We start from the raw sequence: 22,695 nt of genomic DNA, 5'->3' as shown, positions 1-22,695 counted from the left end.
TAGCATGGAGAAAGCAATGGCACCCTACTGCAGTACTCTTGCCTGGAAAATCCCATGGACGGAGGAGCCTGGTAGGCTGCAGTCCATGAGGTCGCTAAGAGTCGGACACGACTGAGTGACTTCATTTTCACTTTTCACTTTCATGCATTGGAGAAGGAAATGGCAACCCACTCCAGTGTTCTTGCCTGGAGAATCCCGGGGATGGGGGAGCCTGGTGGGCTGCCGTCTATGGGGTCGCACACAGTCGGACACGACTGAAGCGACTTAGGAGCAGCAGCAGCAGCCTGTAGCATCTACAAGAAGAGGAGCCTGAGTTTTTTACCATCCTTAGACTCCTGGGACCTAAAATATTGCTTGTATATAGATGCTAGAGATCACTGAATAAACCAAGAGAAGAGTACCACGAATAGGTCACTCTATACGGAATACATTGTAGTAGATGATAAATGAAGATCTTTTAGGAAATTACAATGAAAAGTTACTCAGCAAGCCAGGGTTTGGGTTTAACAGTCATTTCAACAACAAACTAACAAACTCTAGTTTCAAGATTAAATATTTTAAAGGCCATTTTGATCCTAAAAGACACTTTCATTATTTCCCAGTAGAAATTTCTATTATGGCTCATGCTCCGTCTCTCTGATACAAGGACATCTACAGAAGTCATCTGTTTCTTGGATCATCACTCGAGAAAGAAAGAAAACATTGTAGTTTTGTATCAGTATTCAGACCAAGTTTTCAGAAATACTGATGGATGCCATTAAAAAATAGCTTCTTCCTCCCACAAGAAAAAGGAAAGAAATATACCTTCTATTATTCTATTAAGCTTTAAAAATGAATACTGAAAACCAATTCCCTTCTTATGTTATGTAGCTAGGATAATTAGTTGTACCAGATGCACAAAAATAATCGGTGACCATAATGTGAACAAGACAGCTTCAGGACCTCAGAAACACATTTCACTACAAGCTCGTCAATGCCTTGGCCCTCCACCATCCAGTGCTGCTAAATGGTCTTTTTTGGGGGTATGTGTGGGGATGAAATGAGATGTATCAATCCTTAGCAAAACAGTCTCTTTGTTCATTTGGTTTTAATGCTTCCAAAAGGCTCAGAAGAACCAGATGTGACTATGTCCAGAGACTCTATCACTTTCTCAGTCTCACTTAGTATACTCGAAATATACATAACCCAGTCAACCAGTTATTGATAGAAATTCTATCTCAAAGACACACTCAGATAGAGAATGACCCAACATGCTGCTGCTGCTAAGTCGCTTCAGTCGTGTCCGACTCTGTGAGACCCCATAGACGGCAGCCCACCAGGCTCCCCCGTCCCTGGGATTCTCCAGGCAAGAATATGGGAGTGGGTTGCCATTTCCTTCTCCAATGCATGAAAGTGAAAAGTGAAAGTGAAGTCGTTCAGTCGTGTCCGACTCCCAGCGACCCCATGGACTGCAGCCTACCAGGCTCCTCCATCCATGGGATTTTCTAGACAAGAGTACTGGAGTGGGGTGCCATTGCCTTCTCCGTGACCCAACATATCTGCACGTAATTAGTACAAAGAGAGGGAACATACTTCTAAACCCACCAGACCAAGGGCCATTCTTTTCCCTGAATTCCTAAAACACTTGTATCTAAATATGTACTGGGTTTTTTGAAGGAAGGCAAATGTCACCAAAGAATCAAAAAATAGCACAAAGCATTGAATTTAATTATAGCCAGTTACTTGATATACAGGGTACAGGTTTATAGTCTTTTGGTCTCACCCTATACGCTGCACAAAAAAGACTATAATCTTAGTGACGGCTGAGAGGCCAGACTGCAAAGCTGGCGACATGCAGAGCCTGTATCCAAGCTCAGGCACTCTTCTCCAAACCGGGCCCAAAGTCACTACTTGATGTTGACTCTACGTTCAGAAAAACAACAAGGAAGTCCGTGTGTGCAAAGAATTGATAACTGGCTAGAAAAAAAGATTAAGGTCAGTGATTAATACTCCGTATCATGTCCTGTTCTGATCCTCACACCACGATGCCATTGTTGCACTAAACACAACTCTTCCCCTTTCTGTTCCTAGGATATTCTGTTCCTGATATTTTACTCACTGCCCAGTTTCCATCTCCTAATTCTTTTACAGATCTGGTGAAAAACATCATTTGCTTTACTCTAACTGTAAGCTGGAAGATAACACATTAAAGGTTTTTACTAAGAAAACTTACATCTGGATTTGAATCCTAGCTTGGCCGCTTATCAGATGTGCCATGTCCAACCCCAGATTCCTCAACAGCATACTGATATAATAATAGTACCGACTTCACCGGATGGGTTGTTGTACTAAATGGAAGAATGTAATTGGTGTCTAGGAGGCTCCCAAATAAATGAAGGACATTATCATCACCAATTCTGAAATAGTCTTTGAGGAAAACAATGTGTTTATTATTTATTTATTCTGGGATACAGTAAATACTACCATTTTGAATATTTTACTTATTTTTGACTTTTATTATTTATTTTTGTCTTAGATTTCATTGTTTTAATTTTACTTTTTAAATTTATCTTGAGCAATTCATTATTCTTAAATATGTCATGTGCATATATTATGCATTTTAAGGTATTATTTATGAATTTTAAAAACACCTGTTCCCATATAGATGGTAGAAAAAGGTATTTCTTTTTAAATATAAAGCAAAAGGCCCAAGATGTCTTTGCTGTTCAGTTGCTCAGTCGTGTCTGACTCTTTGCGACCCCACGGACTGCAGCATGCCAGGCTTCCCTGTCCTTCATTATCTCCCAAAGTTTGTTCAAACTCATGTACATCTCATCCTCTCTTGCCCCCTTCTCCTCCTGCCCTCAATCTTTCCCAGCATCAGGGGCTTTTCCAATGAGTCGGCTCTTCTCATTAGGTGGCTGAAGTATTGGAGCTTCAGCATCAGTCCTTCCAATGAATATTCAGAGTTGATTTCCTTTAGGATTGACTGGTTTGATCTCCTTGCAGTCTTTAAGGATTCAGAATTACCTCATTCTCCCATAAAACAAAATTTTACTTTAATTTGAAATCTACCAATTTGGAATTTGGGGATTACAGAATAGGGTTGGGCTAAAGGTCATCTTTAGCTAGTATAAATAAGTAGCATTAATGAGGTTTCAAGGGACCATATCAATTTCTGAAGAAGGGAAAAATAACTTGCTTTCAAATAATAAAGGAGCAATGTCTTATGTGGCAACAATTGATATGCTAATTATAAATAATTTATCCATTCGTTAGATAGCCTAAGGACATGAAAGTAATGACTCCATTTCATTAAACATTCTATAAAATTTAAGTCTTTCACTTATTTAGACAAGTTTTCCTCCTAATTATCCCAAATTAGTGCAGTTCTAGTTCCAGTTATATTTATTACATTGTCTAGTGTGGGACATTATATACATGGCAAGTTCCTTCTGACAAAGACCTAATTAGACGATCAGTTTTTCTTGAGAATAACACCGATGGTTCTTAGGAAAAAATTCTTAGTGGCACCATATTCAGATTTCAGTTATTCTTAAAACAACTTGAAAAGTGAGTTTTGAACAACTTAGCTTGAGAATAAGAGTCAATTTTTTTGCCTGTTGTATTTCTGCCAATCCAAATTTAATTTGGATTCACCTTTGGAGTATTTAGAACACTATCATCAGACTATCAATGCTATCCAGAGGATTAAGCTGAATCCACAGATCAGTTTCCCATCCACCCTCAAGGCCCCACCTCCAAATCAGCCTCACTCACAGGTCACGATACAGGGAGAGAAAAGATCAGCCTCCTGATCACTCCTGATCCTTCTGCATGGCCAAGTGCCAATCTCAGAAAAGTCCACATGTCTGGTTTTCCCACTTCTGCACTCAGATTAAAGACTACCAGTCATGAAAATACACCCAATCAAATTAAATTAGCTTTAAAACTGTATTCAATCACTCAGTCGTGTCAGAATCTTTGCGACCCCATGGAAGGCAGCCTGCTAGGCTCCTCTGTCCATGGAACTTTTCAGGCAAGACTACTGGAACGTGTTACCACTTACTCCTCCAGGAGATCTTCCCAACTCACGGATCGAACCTGTGTCTCTTGCGTCTCCTATATTGGCAGAAGATTTTTTACCACTGTGCCACTTGGGAAGCTCCCATACTAGATCTTAGCCAAAAGGCCGAGAAGCCAGAACTTTAAAAACTAAATGCCATCTAAAAGTCAACAGCCTATATTCAACAGAAAACAAAACAAAACAAAAATCATGAACGATCACTGCGCCAGCTACGTAGAATTCTTAACACTTGCCGCTGGCTGTCAGCATCATGGAAACCCAGTTTCTCACTCCTCTTTGCCCACGATGAGGAAAGAGCTGCCTGCACAGTCCTGGCTTCCTAGCCTCTCCATGGGAATCAGTAACATGCTTGTGGGATAGGGTTTGCACAGGTAAAAAAGTTATCAGCTGAACGTCTGTTTCAGCCAAATAAAGAAGTTGCTTATATCCTGTGGCTAAGACTCCATGCTCCCAATGCCAGGGGCCTGGAGTTCGATCCCTGGTCGAAGAACTAGATCCCATGTGCCGCAACTAACAGTCTGCATGCCACGACAAAGATCCCGAGTGCCAGGACTAAAACCCAGAACAGCCAAATAAATAAACATAAATTTTAAAAAAGAAGTTTATCATCGATAACGACAACAGAAACTAAATGCCATCACAAAGTCGGGGTCTTCAGCCCCAGCTGGGCTCTTTACGTGGCTCCCCAATCCATACAGCACATCCTTCTTCTGGTACCAATACGGCGATCAGTATTAGAACTCTTTACCATCTCGCCTAGCACCTCTTCCACCTCTCATAGCCAATGGCCGACTTCCTGCTTCCAGGAAGAGCAAGACACCATCATCTCGAGGTTCCTCAATATTCTGACCCCATTACCCCTACGAGCACATCTGTATGCACTGTCCACCTACCAGCTTCTTCCTTTGGGTCCCTCGGCCCATCCTCCATCCTGAGCTGGGATGATCCCTCTCAACTGCAAATCCCAGCATCCCAGAAAAAGTTCTGTGGCTTATTACCTTCAGGATGAAAGTGCAGATCCTCCACTTGAAATTTAAGACCGTTGCAGGTTGTGGTCTCCGCTCCCTTTGGTCGTCATCTCCCACCATCCCCAATTAGCCTCCAAAAGGAGAGGTCTGCCCGGGGGTCCCTCCCTTTTCCAGCCTCTCTCCTCCCCACAGCCTTCACCACGTGGCTGACTCCCATCAGACCTTTGAGGGCCAACTCGGGGCTCCCTGTGCCTCTTCTGAGGTCCTTTCCTGGCTCCGAGGTTTCCATTAGGCCCTCCTGCTTTGCTCTGGGACTCCTTACTCAGCTCCTCCACCTTGTGTTACAGCGTCCTGCAGCCGCCTCCACGAGTCTCCAGGGGATTGTGGGCTTCTCCAAGGCAAGAACTGATGGTCATTCTCTAAAGCCAAGTCCATGTACTCAAACCTTCACACGAGCTCTGGGTACCAGTTTGTTAAATGTGAGAGGAAGTGACTGAATAAATGAATGAATCAGCGGAGAGGCTCATAGTCCTGAGAGAGGAATGCAAAATTAGTGGCCCCCAAACCAACTGTCCATCAGAATTGCCCAGGGAGTTTCTAAAAACACAGAACCCTGGCCCTCATCCCAAAACTACAAATCTGAATATTGGAGGAATGAAGCCAAGATGCGTATCTGCTTAACAAGCTCCCTGGATGATTCTGCAGAAGGAACCAGCTCGATGCTGGTGCACAGACGGTGTCCCAGAGCCTCAGTCAGCACAGAATGTTCCTGCCTGGGCTGTGCTCAGGTAAGGATATCCAGAATGCAAGGCCAGTAACAACTCGGGGCCAGTAGCCACAAGCACACCACAACCCAGTGCTGCCCACGCACCAGCTCATGGTGGGAACTTGGGCCTTTTCACAAGTCCCGCATTTTGCTCTCTGCAGCTCACCTCCAAGGAGATGCTGGGCTCTCAACCGGGTTTTAAGCAACCCAAGGGGAAGAAGGGCTCCTATCTTTATACCCCACAGCACCGCCTCCTGTCACAGGCCACGAACAGGAATAGCATTTGAATAATCAGAAGTTGACATTACCCATCATGAAGTATGTCTCTCATCTGGGGGAAAAAATAAGAATACAGTATTCAAAGAAAAGCACAAGAAACAGGAACCCTTTTGTTTTATTTTGTGTGTGTGTTTGTGTGTGTGTTTAGTCACTCAGTTGTGTCCAACTCCTTGTGACCTTCATGGAGTGTAAACTATCAGGATCCTCTGTCCATGGGATTCTCCAGGCAACAGTACTGGAGTGGGTTGCCATTTCCTCCTCCAGGGAATCTTCCCAATCCAGGGATCAAACCCACATCTTCTGTGTCTCCTGCACCGCAGGCAGATTCTTTACCATCTGAGCCACCAGAGAAGACCCAAGAATGAGCCTTACAGAGTCAAATATGCTTGTAGCTGAAGCAGCATCTTCCTGATCTGACCCACAGGGCACAGTGAATCTGTGAAAGTTCTAGCTCAGATAAATGTAATTTCTGGACGTTTAACTTACTGCAGAGTGTTAAAACCCTTTTCTTTAAAGAAGTGGGTTTACCAGTCAAATCTCTCCCAGACTACCTTCTTGGCAACAAGAAATTAAAACCATAGACATGCAAATATTAAGAAATTCATCTTAGGAAACGGAATACAAGGAAACTTTCTTTTTCATCCTATGAGTTTATCTATCTCGGTGCCTTGATCCTAATGTTAAAAATACAGAAAAACTATAAATTATATTTTTTAATTTAAGAGCTGACAACTTTGTGCTATACATATTTGCTATTTTAAAGTCTAGTACGTAGAGAATTAAGCGTTCACTAGTTAATCAGACATAAAACATGGTGGGGGGGGGGGGTTGGTTAAAAAGACATATAATTTTAAAGTACTCCATAGTGTGTAAAACCGATTTTTGCTTTTTAAAAAAATAACTGTATATCATAAAACTTTGAGGCTGTTCTTTAAATGTTCTAAAGGACAGGAGTTTGCTCCTGTATTTGTATTGCTTTAAATATTACATACTCCAAGGATTATGCAGGTGCTAGATTTTGCAAGTCCTCCTACCAGCAGAGGTACTAAATGGAGATTACCCATTCGTATTGTTCACATTCCTTCCGTTGCCATGGGTGACTGAACTCCTCCTCCTTGACCACTGAAAAACTAGGAGAGACTGTACAGGATTTTCTCAGTGACTCCTATGGGGAAATCACAAGGACAGTTTTTTTCCCCCAAAAAAAACATATCTGATGTGTTCTAAATTGGTTAACTGACTTCTTGCTGTGCTTAGTCGCTCAGTCGTGTCTAACTCTTTTCGACCCCGTGGACTATAGTCCACCAGGCTTCTCTGCCCATGGAGAATCTCAAGGCAAGCATATTGGAGTGGGTTGCCATGCCCTCCTCCTCATTAAAGATATGGTTCATTTACTCAATTTTAACCATCCATGCTTTTTAAAAAAAATTTTTTTTTGATGCAGACCATTTTTAAAGTCTTTAATTTGTTACAATATAATTCCCATTTTTTATGTTTTTTGGGCCACGAAGTATGTGGGATCTTAGTTCCCTGACCAGGGATTGAACTGGCACCTACTGCATTGGAAGGCAAAGTCTTAACCAATGGACTGCCAGGGAAGGCCCCTAAATATCAATACTTTGTAAAAATCATATTCACCAAAAATCCTAGTTTATTAATGTCTTGATTACCTTGGACTTCATGCTATCTTATATCATTCAGACCCATGGAACCCCCCCTTTTTTGACCCCTGATAGCGTAATTTTAAATTACTGGGTGGGGTACTGTCAAATTATTCCATGATTTGTACCCTGGCCTTACTGGGATGCTCAGAATAACTGCTCAGCATAAACTCTTACAACAACAGATGGCAAAAGTTAGACTGCATGAAACCTCATCTTTCTCCAGTTCTTCCTAACAGAAAAAGTAAAGGAGTTCAGAGAAAATGAGTCAGCAGAAGAGAATGGTTTACAAATGAATGAAATTATGTCTCCGTGGGGGAACTTCTTTCCATCTCAAGTTTCAAACGTGGTTGTCAGGTACCTTTCGTACCAAGTAAGACCTAAGAGCTGTGCAATCCCAAGGATTTCATCTCCTTCAAAAAAAATCAGGGGTGTTCACCATACTGACGGACAGCTCCTGATAACACTGGGCCAATCAGGACAGCGAGGAGCTCACAGCAGAAGGATGAGAAACCCCCTCTACAGTGATAAGAGGAGGAAGCCTAAGAAACAGCAGCGCAGGAATATTCCAGCAATAGCCACCCATGCACCCCCGGACACCCTGCCAGGTTTTAGGAGACTCTTCCTATTCTTTGGTCAAAGCGTGGTAACTCAGAATATCAGCTGGCAGAGCTGGGATTCTTTTTTCCAATGACATACACAAATACTTGAGGTTAGACTTGTTAGAGTAAGCAGGAAACTCTAAATTCTCTCCTTTCAGTACAAGCCAGGCCTCTCCAATGGGCTCCTTACAGCAAGTACAAGATGAACCACTGGAGTGGTGAAAGAAAATACTTCACGTTTACTTAAAAATAAGAAGTTAATTTTACCAACAGGTAGCACACACACTGGGCTTCCCAGATGGCACAGTGGTGAAGAATCCTGCCAAAGCAGGAGACGTGGGTTCGATCCCTGGGTCAGGAAGACCCACTGGAGGAGGAAATGGCACCCCACTCCAGTATTCTTGCCTGGAGAATCCCATGGACAGAGGAGGCTGGTGGGCTGCAGTCCATGGGGTCGCCAAGAGTTGGACACGACTGAGCAACAGAACAAGAACAAGCATGTAGACTAACAGTCAAGCACATACAAGATTTTAAGTGTGTGTGTATAAAATCTCAGGGGTATGGCCTGTGATGCTTCAAATATTCACTGGTGACTGCCTCCCAGGGCTATTCTGAGACGAAATGAGGTCATTCTTAATTAAGCATTGGTTGGTACCAAGTACATACTCAATAAACAATGGTTCCCTTTCTTGGGCGGAGGGAGGAATTGAGGGTTAAAAGGCCCCCTCTTCATGTCTACATTTTAGGAGGCCCTGGGAACTCTTATCTTGATAGGAAGCCTGTTTTCAGACCAACAGAGGAAATCCTGGGCTCATGGCCTGGGACCTTTGACCTCCGGCTTCCCACTGCCAAGCTGAACAGAAACCTTCTGGGACCTGTCTACACAACACGGCAGGAGGCCCTGAGCATCAAGCCCAGCCCAGCGATACTCTGCCTGGCTCCACCGGGGAGAACACACTTTCCCACCTCCGGCTGCACTTGACAATGGAAACCATCCTTTCTGGCCCTTCGGCTCAGGATGGTACACCATCATTATGCCTTTGGCATCCCGAACAAATGTTCTTTGAAATTCTCCACATGTTGAAACCACCCACAACCAAGCAGTGTACAGCATATGGGAAAACAAGATCTGCCGTCTCCAAAAACCATGCTTTCGCCCACAAAAGCCAAGGCTTTTGTCTTACTGTGGAGCTATAATTAGAGGAGGCTTTTGAAGTTCAATGACTTGGCCGCAGCCATATAAGGCAAGCTACTTCATATATACTTCAGGTTCTCCTGCAGCTATCTTCCCCTGGACTCTGAAGGAAGGGAGACCTGGGCAGGGGCGATGTGTTAAAAAAACGGGAAGCTCTGAGTTCCCAAATCCTGGCCGGCCATGCTCTGCGTGTCTGCCTCGACAGTGAGGTGAGGCGGAGGTGGCAGCAGCTTCGAAAGATGCGGAGGAGGGAAAACCCTCATCTCCTTCCCCGGCTCAGTCTGTCATCCCAGAGCCCCGAGTCCTGCTGCCAAGCCATCTGCTCGAAGGAAAGCTGCTGAAATATTAACACAAGCGAAAAGCGGATCCCAAAGGGTAGCACCCCCTTTCCGCAACCCAAGGGGACATGCTGACCTGAGATTCCAGGGCACCGGCCTGACTATTTAAAAGTCACCAAGGGAGGAACATGGGCTTCCCAGATGGCGCAGTGGTAAGGAATCCGCCTGCCAAGGCAGGAGACATAAGAGATACAGGTTCGATCCCTGGGTGGGAAAGAGCCCCTGGAGGCAAGCACGGCAACCCACTCCATTATGCCTACCTGGAGAACCTCATGGACAGAGGAGCCTGGTGGGCAACCCCATAGGGTCACAAAGAGTCGGACACGACTGAAGCAACTTAGCACACACACACAGGGCAGCATTTCCCCGATTTCAGGTGGAGCCAAGTTCTCTTAGATTTCTATCTCATGGGAATGTTGAAAACAATGATTCTCTACCCTGGTTCCTAAGATGGAAACTCAGGGACAAGTGAACCCACTTAGATGAATGAATAATTTTGTGAACCTTTTAGAAGATCACATACCCAAGTCAGGGGGTAACGGAATATTTGATTTGTGAGTAAGTGAGGACCAAAGTACAAGAATCAGATTGAAAGCTGTTTTTAACTCCAATCGACCCTGGACAAGTTATCTGTCATCTCCCTTCTTCTACATGGCTCAAGTATAAAATATTTAGGAACAAGCCACTCTTGTAGAGTTTTGTACCCAAAGAAATAATGCAGAAGCAAAAAATGTACTAAGTTCTTACTATGTGTCAGGCACGATGCTAATTATTAATATTTTGCATGCATTTGCTCATTTACTCCACATGGCAACTACACATTAGATACTACTTTATCCTCATTTTATAAATGAGAAGCAGAGGATACATTGCCAAGATTATACAGGTAGCAAGTGGGTACCAGGACACCAACATCCTGTCTCACTTTCGAGCCCTAAATCAAGGGACTTCCCTGGTGGGCCAGTGACTCAGACTCCTCACCTCCAATGCAATGGGGTGCAAGTTCAACCCCTGGTTCAGAAACTAAGATACCACCTGCTGCGCAGCATGGCCGAAGAGTAAAATCAAAGCCCCAAGTCTAAAAGCCTGCCACTACATAAAGGAACTTTATGAACATAAGAAGCCACTATTTCAATTACGGAAAAATCCACCTGAGACTATGACCATCTTCACTGTTCAGCTCTTCTGGGCATGTCCAGATCCTTGGCTAAGGAGACTTTTTTAAAAACCTTTAAAAAAAAAAAAACCAGTTTACCAACAGTAGTCCGCTGTCTTCATTATAAATAACCAGTCAGCAAGTGTAGGAGAAAAAAAAAAAGGTTCAAATACTCCCTTCAATTACTTTAAAACCAGTCAAAATGAAAATTCAAGTGAGTTCATTAGGTTCACAGGAAGCCCCATTATAAGCTCCAGCATCTAAAGGGATGTTTTATCCTAGAAATTTGGTGGATTCCAAAAAGCTATATCGTTTTATAATCTCATCAAAGATCCATGCTGGAATGCTTGAAATCCCAATATGGAAGCTTATACATGTACCAGACGGTGGTATCTAGAGTGCCCCAGTTTACTCCTTCGGCGCAGTGTGTGTGAATGGGTCAGGATTACTGATAGGGTACAAGGACCCTGGGGGCCTCTCATCATCAATCCCCAGGAGACTGACTATGACTGCTGTTACAGAAAGGAAATACAGAGTCAGAGATCTCACTGCAGCTATCAGGAATGCAGCAAGACAATGAGTCCCCGTAGATGCACCTTTCAGCTTCTACTGTAAGCCTACTACATACCCAGCAACTGCTGGAACAAAACCAAGTGAAGCTAGAACCAAGTTCACAAAGAGTGTACAGTCTAGAGGGAGGATGAGACAAGAAGATGACGACAGGTGTGTCCATGATATCAGAGGCACACAAGGATGCTACGGGAGCACGGAGAAGAAACGGCTTCATCAGGCCAAAGAGGAGAGCAGCTGAATGCGAGGCGGAGGGGACACTGGGTCTTACTGAAGAGGGGACAACAAGGGCCCTGAAGTCTTCACAAAAATGAAGACAACGTAGCTGCAGAGCAAAACTCAACTGTACTTTTTTAAATGTAGCTTATACGCAATTTACACTTGACAGCATACTTTGAAGTGACAATTGTGAGGCCTTGTTGAGATTCTATCTGCTTCCTTTGGGGTTCTTCCATTTCTATTCAACAGGAACCAAAGCAATACTTTACGCGTATTAGTCACATAATTCACCCCAAACCGCATGGATACATACATATCATTATTATTCCCATTTTACAGGTAAGGAAACTGAGGCCCTGCAAAAAGAGGTAACTTGTCCAAGTTTAGCCACTCAGTACTGGAAAAGCTGGATTATGAAGTGATCTGAGCTACATGTCTGCTCTAAATCATTCTGCTACATGGCCCCTCCAAAAAGGAATTTACTGAAAAGTACTGAGAAGCTCAAGATCACAGGAAGGCCTGGAGACCCAGGCTTGGAACTCAGAGCCACTTCAGTGAGGACACCATGGCAGCCACCCTGCACACAAACCACTCTGCAGCGGGCACTGTCTACCCTGCCACACACAGGACACTGCCTGCAGAATGCCATCTTGCTGCCACACCACCACCACCCAGGGACCGTACCTCACTGCCCTACAAGCGCCCATGCAGAGTCTGGAAAGGAGTGAACACTTGGTGAAACCATGACCGCAAGGCAGGCGGGCCAGGACAGCGGGCCAGTCTCCACAGGGAAGCGAGGTTCATGGGGTCCATGGGGTCCCAGGGTCCATGGGGTGAGTGCACTGGTTTCCTAGGACTGCTGACAGAAAGTGCCACAAACTGGGTGGCTTAAAACAAAGAGAAATTTATTCTCTTGACAGCTCTGGAAGCCAAGAGCCAAAGGATTGTTTCCATCTGGCGATTCTGGGGGAGAAGCCCTTCTACGCCTTTCTCCTGGCTTCTGGAGGTTCCAAGCAATCCCCATACTGCCTTGGCTTGCAGACCCATCACTCCAATCTCTCCCCCACCTTCACATGGACGTCTCCTCTGCGTCTGTGTCTCTTTGTTCTTCTTATAAGGGCATCAGCCGTACTGGATGCAGGACCCATCTGACTCTAGTATGACCTCATCTTAACTTAATTCCATCTGCAAAGACCTTATTTCCAAATAGGGTCATATTTCAGGGTTACCAGGGGTTAGGACTTGGATGTTATCTTTTGGGGAGGACACATTCAACTCACGACAGTGGGGAGATACACAGACGGCAGGGAGGGAGTTCACCTGCTGGGCAGCCAAAAAAATGACAGTTATCCATGGTACCTCAATCATTATAGGGGCCTTCATTTTATCTAATAATGAAATAAATGATTTCAAAGCAAAAGTTGGATGTGCTGAAGGCAATAAATGGTCTATGAGCTCTCGGAGGGGAATCGGCTTAGACAGGAATCTGCAGTAGGGCTGAGGTGGGGGGTGTTAATTACAAAGTAGACAGTTCCTCTCTCTGAAACTATGGCCATCAGAAGGAGAGGGCTGGGCATAAGTCCTGCTACCTCTAATGCCCACAGGCACCTGCCAAATACTTCTCTTTTATCTTCAAAAAGAGAAAACTTGGCCTGGAGGGGCCATCATGGATTTACATAGGAAGATAAATGGAGATTTTTAACTGTGTATATGAGTTACCTAAGCCATAAATTTCCCACTGAATCGGTATATGACAGATGTTTGAAATATACATTATTTACATAGCTGGTCTAGTCTTTTGTGCTGCTGCCTGCAGAGCTCTAAACTCTTTTCAAACCTGAACTAGAGATACCAAAAGCATATCCCTTGTATCAACAACACAAGGGCTTCTGAGTAAGTGCAAACACTAATCAAACAAATGCAAGCATTAAAAAGCACTTTACTTTTAGGAAAAGAGAGCAGATGATTTCTAAATCCTAACCTTGAGTCTGCAGGTTTTCAGAAACCCAAGTAGGATCCAACGTTAACGGAATCCAACTGACCTTCCATCTGCTGGAAATAAAAATAAGCAAGTCATCTGTTCCCCTTGAAGAAGCAGAATGGGAAATACAATGGCTAAGGTATTTCCATGTTCTCACTAACACTGCTAAGTGGGTGACCCCCAAACTACCCCATCACATGTATACCTACTTCTCCGCTTAGACAACCAACTCTTTAAGTCTAACATGGATCTCATCATCTGTTCCATTTCCCCCCAGCCTCCTGGTCATGTGTTGCATTCTTCCAACAAAAATCTCTGATTCACCTTTGATTTCCTCTCCCCTCTTCAATCCAGTCACTTACAAAGGAACAGCCAGGTCCTTTCTTTTCACAGATGGTCCCTTTGCCCTTCACACTCATCCGTCCTTTTTTGGCTGATACGAGTTCTCACTATGAGGCATGAGTACCACTCAGGTACGTGAGTGGTGGTACCACCACATTTCAGGTGGTATCTGTCTGGATCATTTTTTTTTACTGATAGTGATATAATAATAATTGTAAAGGGGGTCAGGAAAACAACTGTCAAATGAAACCCATTATTTCACATGCAGTTAAAATGCTTCTTTTTTCATCCATTTAAATATAAAAGTGGGTAGAGTTCAACAGAACTATTACATAAAGGCACAGATGGTATGTGGACGCGGCTTGCAAGTTCTCAAGCGTGGTGTGCTAATGCCTAGGAGCGTTGGGAAACACTGCTCTGGGTGGTCCCTCAACACACTACCGCCTGATCAGTCTGTCCCGGCCACCACCTTCCAGCTGGTCTCCTAGCCTCCCAACTCTCATCTCTTCCATGTACCCTGCCAGCCACGCCCAGACCCCTCTTCCTAAGACGCTCCTTTCACTGTTTCTCTCCCAAACTCACAAATCTAATTTCTGCCCCATAAATTCTAAATCCCACCTACATTTCAAGATCCTGCCTGACCGAGCTACACATTATTTCTAGTTACATCCCACAGCTACAGAATGGCAAATTTCAGGCTGATATGTTCCTTGCCGGCTGCATGCCTTGGTTCATACTCACTCCCCCAGTCCTGCTCCTCCTCTGTCTCCTCAACTCTTACCCAGTCCTTCAATAAGCAAGGAAATCCCCCCTCCAGGCAGTGTTCTGTACTGGCATCTCTTCTCTAAACTCCTGTTCCACCTACACCAGCCATATCAACCACCCCGCTTAACTCGTGATTATGTTCCAGTATTTACTGCTTTCAAATGATTGACTCACGGAGAGCTGGTCCTACCAACCATAACAGGAAGTCCTTGAAGAGTAGAATCTTCGTGAGTACAAAAGGATGACTCACATTAGGAATTCAAGATATCTCTTCAACGAACAAACTTTTTAAAGAGAAGCCATGTTTTATTCATTTGTCCAATACACAATTCCAGAGTCCCTGATATATGCCAAGCTCTATGGCTGGTACAAACACGTAATACCAAGACTGAGGGATTCACTGGCTAGCAAACCCGAGGTGCAATACAATGGAACCGTGTTGCTGCAACACACGCAGAAAACAAATGTCATGTGAGTGACGTGCTGTAGAAAGAGAGGGGCTACCTGAGCTTGTTCTGGAAGGCTCAACAGCATCAGCTTTATACATTAGCTAAATCTCAGACCTTTAAAGACAGAGAGCACATTCTCAGTGGAATGACATAAATCGCAAGAGGCACACAAACAGCAACAAGATGTTCCCAAAGGTAGAGAGACTCCAGAGCCTGAAACACAGGGTGGGTGGGGGAAGGAAAGGAAGGGAAAGTAGGGCAGGTCATGCCATGATAAGCCTTGGTCTCAGACTTCATTCATAGGCACAAGAAACATCAAAAAGAGTTGGAAAGGAATAGGATCAGTTTTGCTTTGAGAGGGATTAAAAAAATAAAGTCCCTCTGGGGACACATGGAGCATGAATTGGACATGGTCGGTTTAGAAGACATCCTGATAGAACAGAAGAAGATTCAAACAACTGCGGTGAGGGGGGAGGGGCAGATTTTAGAACTATTTAGGTGGTAGAAATCAATGGGATGTTCTGGCCAACTGGTTGTGCATTCCGACGTCAAATAAAAATAGTCTGGAGCTAACTACTTAAGGAAAAGTTTACTATCTACTTTAAAAATAATTACCCACGTCATTTCTCTCTCATGTAACTGGTGAGGGCTACATTATAGAGTCTATAGTCTAAATTCTTACGAACTACAAGAACCTCTACTCGAAACGTGACAGATCAGGCCTCATGCAGTTTTTATGGCTGATCCACAAAACCTGTCCTAGTTGCGAAAGTCGGCCCGCGTTCCCACCAGCAAGGGTCCAATCATACTTCGCTCCTTGGTTCTGTCTGCACTCAGCATAAGCAATCTTGTACCAAAGAACAAACCAGTGTCTGAACTGCCCTAACTCTCTCGGGTAGAGAGAATTTAAGCCATAATTGCTCTGGAGGTATAAAAATGCTAAGGTTTTTATACAATATACTCATATTCCTTTTTTCAAATAAAAACGTTCTCAAGAGTGTAAAAGATATTGAAATACCAAGAGAGGTGACCTTTTGCAACCACATTCACCTTCTCCTGGGAAATAAAGAATAAAGTCATTCACCACCAAGTGTAATATTCCTCACTTCCACGGGCCTGATGCAAGGAGTCAACACAGGTAGTTTCAAATTAAAACACAGTTGGAGCAGCGAGGCTGGAAATGGATCTCTACAAAGAGTGAATAGGAGGCAACAGGATGCTGTTTATGAAAACTCCAAATGATCAGAACCTGCCAGGGCTTCGTCCCTCATCCCCCCTACTCCCATCAGTCTGGTCACCAGGACAAGCCCTAATGCAGTCACTTAATGGAACATCTGAGGATGACAGGAAATAAGACTCCGTTGTCAAAAGAGCACTCTTCCCACACACCCCAGGTACGGAAGCACATGACTCCAATAAGAAAGGGCAAAGGTTATTTCTAACAATTTCTGTGTAAGTGCTCAGAAATCCCGCCTTGCTCAATACAGAGCCTCCACGGAGCCCAATCCTGTGATGGAAACGTGGGCCAGGAGGGCCCATTACAGACGGGAGAGGTCATGTTACCCACCAGGGACACAGCTGGTTTGGGGCAGGCCCAGATTAGAACCTTGGGTGCCCATCCTCCACTCCCAGAAAACTCTCATGTCTCTCAAAATAACAGAACATAAGGAACTGGGACACACCATCCACTGTGCCCCAGAATTAGTTTCTAAAAAATGAAAACTAATAAACTCATCAAGGTGGTGTCCTGGCCATTCCTCCCCGCTGATTCACGTTAGTTAGATCAGCAGACCAAACTGACTTATATTTTCTTAAGATGTCAGTTTGGGGCTTCTTCTTCAAATCCTTTAAAACTCTCTGACTTACTTTTCTTTCAAATGACAAGTATCCATCGAAAAGTACCATGACTTTGGGATGTCGAGTTCATAAAGGATATCTTTCATGCAAGTGTGCCATAGAACCTTTATAGTGGAAAAAAAATTGCTTTCCAATCTTTATTGATGAAATGTCCCCAAACTTGATGGCATGCCATGTGCAATATAAAGAAGCAGCTACCCCCTCTCCCCCCACCCCTGCCCCCCACCCTGGCCCCAGGGCAGGGGGAGAGGAGAGGGAAGAAAGTTAAAAGTCAGCCGCATCATTTGCATAAAGAGGTCACAGTTCACAAGGTCCTAACAGAGAAAGTTCTAACTCCTTCACTAACAAAGGTACGGTGCCTTGAAAATCATTTCATGAAGGTAGGTAAGCACATTCCCATATACGAAGCCCTAAGGATTATATGCCGGAGAAGGCAATGGCAACCCACTCCAGTACTCTTGCCTGGAAAATCCCATGGATGGAGGGGCCTGGTGGGCTGAAGTCCATGGGGTCGCTAGGAGTTGGACACGACTGAGCGACTTCACTTTATTTTTTCACTTTTATGCTTTGGAGAAGGAAATGGCAACCCACTCCAGTGTTCTTGCCTGGAGAATCCCAGGGACGGGGGAGCCTGGTGGGAGCAACAGAGTCAGACACGACTGAAACCACTTAGCAGTAGCAGCAAGGATTATATAGCTACTTCCCTCTTTGTGGGGAGTTTTACTTTTCTAAGTAATATCATAATTTCTAGTTTCAGAAACTGTGGAAAAATAACCCCACATTTATTTGACCTAACCCTTTTTCTTATTCAGATCATGGATGCATATTATTCATCTTGATTTGAACAAAAGGCAAGATTTTTCCCCTTCTGCCCAGAAACCACCTTTGGGAAATTAACATTCAAGATGAACAATGAACACATCTCATGGCCTGTGAACTTGCTGGTTGCCAGGAGGCCTGTGAATTCTTAGGATTATTTTTGATTTGGTAGCATGAGTTGGGGGCTGAAATAGTCACATAAGGCAGTCTTTAAAATTTAAAGTTTCAGAATTCTCTAACCATCTGTTTGCAGGATCTCTTTAAATTTTAGATGTGTCTATTCTAACCTCTTGAGCTTAAGTGTAGTTTATCCCGAAGGTACACGAAAAAGCTAAGGCTAAATGTCAAGCCTATTGCTATAAATCACATTTCAAACTGGTAATTATGCATTAGTGAAGAAAAGACTGTTTGAAAAGATGCTGTCTCATTAGAAACCTATTATGGAATGCCTGTAATTTTGCCTTAAATAAACACATTTAAACTTGAAATACCTACTGTGTGACAGTAGGCCAGACCAAAAGAAGAACTATTAAAACTTCTAAGGCTCTTTCCTTTCCTAAAGTTAAAAAAAAAAAGTGATTTTCACAATATTTTTAAGGAATTTTTTCAGATGGGGATTTCTAAAAATACCTCAACTGAAATTAAGTCATTTAGTGCTTCTCTGAAGAAGCTTATCTTGTCCTTTGAACTCAACAACAAAATCTCTTTTTACTGAGAAGAAGCACGATAAACACTAGTAGCTATTACGCCAAATGACTGGACAAACAGAAGAAATATGAAAAGCCTCATTTGTTTCTAAGTTGCTTCATTTTCTATTTCATTTTTAAATGACAAAGGCCTCTGTTTGCACCCAGAGTCACTAACTTGATACAAATGGATTTTCTTACATTTGTTAATGGGAAGAGAACGTCTCCCACATGATCTCCAAGTGTCTCAATATACCACCTATTACTATCAACACTTATATTTGGAAAGGAAATTGATAAGCTACTTCCAATCTCCCCCAGAAAGATGTGTATATAAGATTGCACCTACTCTCCCAGTGTTTATTGGAGGAGTTTGTTTAATAATTATTAGATCCTTCCATGAGCCCCAACCCCTTTTATTATATGTATTGGACAATAATTAAAACAAAGAAAAAATAACCACTTTCATCCTTGGACAAAACTATATTATATCCAACCTTGCAGCCCCATGAGAATCTAGCAAGGCTCTCTGCTTGAGGCAGGGGAGATTCCATGAAATGCTGAATGAATCACACAGCTTTTCTTCCCCCACCTTTGGGTTTTCTTTTCTCAACAGTAAGCTAATGTGAAATCTACATAGACCTCCACCAGCCTGAAAGAGCTGATCCTTCAGTATCCCCTGACCAGCTTACCATGTGCACAGCAAGAAATGAAACAAGAGAATCAAAGAAAATGAAAAGCTTCTTCCTCAAGCCCTCAAAAATACCTTGCAAAACTGGCAATAGCAGAGAAGTTCTTTAGCAAAGAAGGAAACAGTGATCATAATGATGCTATGCCAAGAGAGATGAGAATGGGCTCCATGGGTATGCGCCTGAAAGCATTACAGAGTCTTGCATGTCTGTGGAAGAAATGATGGCCACCTGCCCCCCTCCAGCCTCACACTTCGTATCAGTACTGATTCCTGAAGAGAGGTAAAAAGAAAAGAGGGGGAACCATTCAGAGTGGAATGAAGACATTCAAACCTCAAACATATGAAACCTGAGATTATCTGAACACCCAGAGCAGACATGGGTTTATGGACAGATGTGTTTTGAGGTTACATTTGGATTTAGCTGTGTTTCAAAATTTACTGCCACCAGCCTGAAGAATAAAGCAACCACAGCAGTGATTGACTTCAATTACTGAAGCATAAACTGTAGTTGTCACTTCCTTTACAAATTTGGCTTTTCATGACCGGGAAAATCAAGGGAGCCTTATTGCCAAAACAGTACATCCTTATGTCACCAGATTTTGCAATTTAAAAAAGATGGTTATTTTATTTAGGTTTTCTACTCATGGAAGTGTGGTCACAAGACACTTTTAAAGCATGAAATACTGGGCCTAGGTTTAAAAAAAAAAAACAACTTGCTATTTTAGAAGAAAGATAGTAGAGCTACACTTTAAGTACCAACTGTAAGCTTAAAGCAGTCTTCCCAGGATTTAAAATGGTCTGGTACAGGATGTGTTTTCAAATATAATCTCAGTTCTTCCATGACATTTTGTTTCAAAGAAAATGAATTCATTCCGAATGAAAACCAAATCAACCAAAATTGGTGTCTTACACATCGCTACATACAAGTAGTCAACAAGTCAACAGTAAGAAGAAAACAAGGAGAAAAGAGTCTTACAGTCCTCCTCCTTCAGCATTTCAGGTATTTTATCCCTGGGTTCCCAAGACACACAAGCAAAGCCATTCCGCTGCATTTCCAAAGGAAACTAACTGGCGCCTTCAGAAAGGCTTCTATGCGTTTTAAGACGCAACCCTTTCTGAAGCCTTCATCCTCATTTACCGTCTTGTCTGTCTTTCCTGTCTGGCATGCAAACACATGACACAGCCTCCATTCTTCCCATACAACCTAATTCAAAGCAACATATGTTAAATGCACGCAGAATCATGTGAGCACTCAATCCGCATACACACCATTACCCCACCGAATGCATTCAATGAGCCGCGACACAGCTCCCTGCGTGCAAGCAAGCCGACCAGCCTGACTGCAACCTCTCCCCTGACTCAAACCATCCAAAACTGTGCATGGAACCTGTTCCCTTGTAAGCAAGAAGGGCTGTTTAAATACCCGGTAGGATATAATAACTGGCCACCGAGCGGGAGCGAGCCAGCCCGGTACTGAGGGCAACCGCGGACGCCGGCTCTTCCACGAGCCCAGGGAGGCTGGGCGCCCAGGCTGGCGGTCATTTATCCGTGCAGCCAAAACGCCTGGCGCGTCCCCCTCCCAGATTTTACCTAACTAACAGCTCTCCAACCCCATATTGAGAGGGCCTGCTGTGGATCTTGCGGAGGTACAAAATGGTGGATGGGAGCTAATTTTTTTTTTTTTTTTTTGCCCCTGCGTTCCCTATAACTTATCGCATCCATCACCGCGCGTCCCTTCCCGGGGAAGGACCCGAGCACACCCCGCGGCCCCGGCCCGCGGGGGCAGAAACGCGGTTACCAACCTGATGTCATGTAGCCCCGCGAAGCCTGGGGCGCGAAGGCCGCGGGGAAGCGCTTGTGCAGGCGGTAGTCCTTCTCGCTGCGGGACCTCATGCGGTCCGAGGCCCGGTCCGAGAAATCCGAGCTAGGCCAGGCGCGCCGTAAGGTTGTGCTCCGGGTCTTCTTCATGGTGGAGAGGGCGTCCCGCCGCCCCCGATCCTCCGGGCCTCAGCGCCGGGGCGCAGTGCGCGGCTTCATCCGTCTACGGCGGGCACGACCCGGGCGGACTCTGCGCTCATTTCCCCAGCCCCTCCTCGTCGGCGTCTACACCGCCAGCGGCGGGTCCGGCCCTCCCCACGCCCCCACACACCCCCACGGCGAAGGCTCCGATTTTACACACGTCCCACAATGCATTACACTTCATTTGCAATCCGCCCGGCTTATAGCTTCCAGATTCCTGGGGGGGGGAAAGGCACGTTAGGAGGCTCCCCGGCCAGGAGGAGGCGGGGAGCGGGGCGGGCGGGGTGGGGGCGCCGAGACTTGCAGCGTGGAAGCAATGGGAGAGCAGACAATGGCCCGATTCAGCGCTGGAGTGCTTAGCCAACTGTGAGCCCCCGGCACAAAAGCCCCAAACAAATGAGGAAGCCGGGGCCTCCGGGGTTGACCCGGGATCGGGCGCCCGGGAAGCCGGAGGGGGCGGCGGCAGACCCTCTCGGCACCGGGCAGCTCAGAGCGAGGCGTGGGGATGACAGCGTCCAAGTCGTGTCCCCCTGGGCCTACCGGCCGCGCGGCCCGCAGTCCCGGGCACGGGCTGGCTCTGCCTCCCCTGCAGTCCTCGGGAGGCAGTCTTCATTCCAGAGGCTCGGGTGAGGGGGTTGGGGGCGCGTGTGCCCACGATCTGGGGCAGGCTCTGCAGTCAGCAGCTGCGCCAGGCCGGCTCCTGCCGAATTCACGAAGAGCCCGAGTCGTCCTCGCAACTGCAGCGCCTCGTCGGTCTTCCTCCTTCCTTCCGAGGCTCGGGGTGGTGTGCGTGCGTGTGTGCGTGTGTGTGTGTGTGTGTGTGTGCGCGCGCGCGCGCCGACACGCATGTGCCCCCCCCTACACATGCATGCTCCTACTTACTGGCCGCGGCGGCGACGGGAGCCATGGCTGCCAAGGATGCGGCATCTGCCGGTCGACACCCCGCACGGCGGCACCGCGGCTCGGCGATCGCGAGCGCGCAGAAAGGCTATTGATGGACAGGGAGCCGGGAAGGTGCCCGGCCTCCTGCTAATCGCAGAGCTGCATTAAGTTAGAGCACCGATCCTGTCTGGCTTCTCAATTTCCATGCAAAACACCCGGCGGCGGCGTTGGGAACTCGGCTGGTGCCCCCGCCCGGAGTCCGCGCCTGGATATTTACATTTTTTTGAGGGTTAGCGCCTCCCCCTCGCAGAAAGGCAGAGAAACCGGTCAGTGGGAACCGGGCGATCCGCGGTGCCCTGCCTGGCCCCCACCTGCACCAACCCC

The 22,695-nt window shown here is 45.3% G+C and overlaps 1 protein-coding gene across 4 annotated transcripts in view; it reads right to left on the bottom strand.

The window, feature by feature from the left end:
- The window catches only part of STOX2 (storkhead box 2), a 197,121-nt gene that overhangs the window by 86,006 nt on the left and 88,420 nt on the right, over window positions 1–22,695 (bottom strand). For 2 of the 4 annotated variants that reach the window (XM_010835745.1, XM_010835750.1), the window contains exon 1: window positions 21,213–21,669. The exons of the other annotated variants lie outside the window; for them this stretch is intronic. In XM_010835745.1, coding sequence (XP_010834047.1) covers window positions 21,213–21,378 — 166 coding nt within the window. In that variant the 5' untranslated portion in view covers window positions 21,379–21,669. Of the gene's footprint in view, window positions 1–21,212; window positions 21,670–22,695 lie in introns of those variants that run through there. 4 annotated transcript variants of the gene reach the window in all.

The sequence above is a fragment of the Bison bison genome, unplaced genomic scaffold (assembly GCF_000754665.1).
Source record: "Bison bison bison isolate TAMUID 2011002044 unplaced genomic scaffold, Bison_UMD1.0 scf7180017864050, whole genome shotgun sequence".
NCBI classification, from domain to species: Eukaryota; Metazoa; Chordata; class Mammalia; order Artiodactyla; family Bovidae; genus Bison; species Bison bison.
This window is presented reverse-complemented; position numbering and strand designations above follow the sequence as displayed.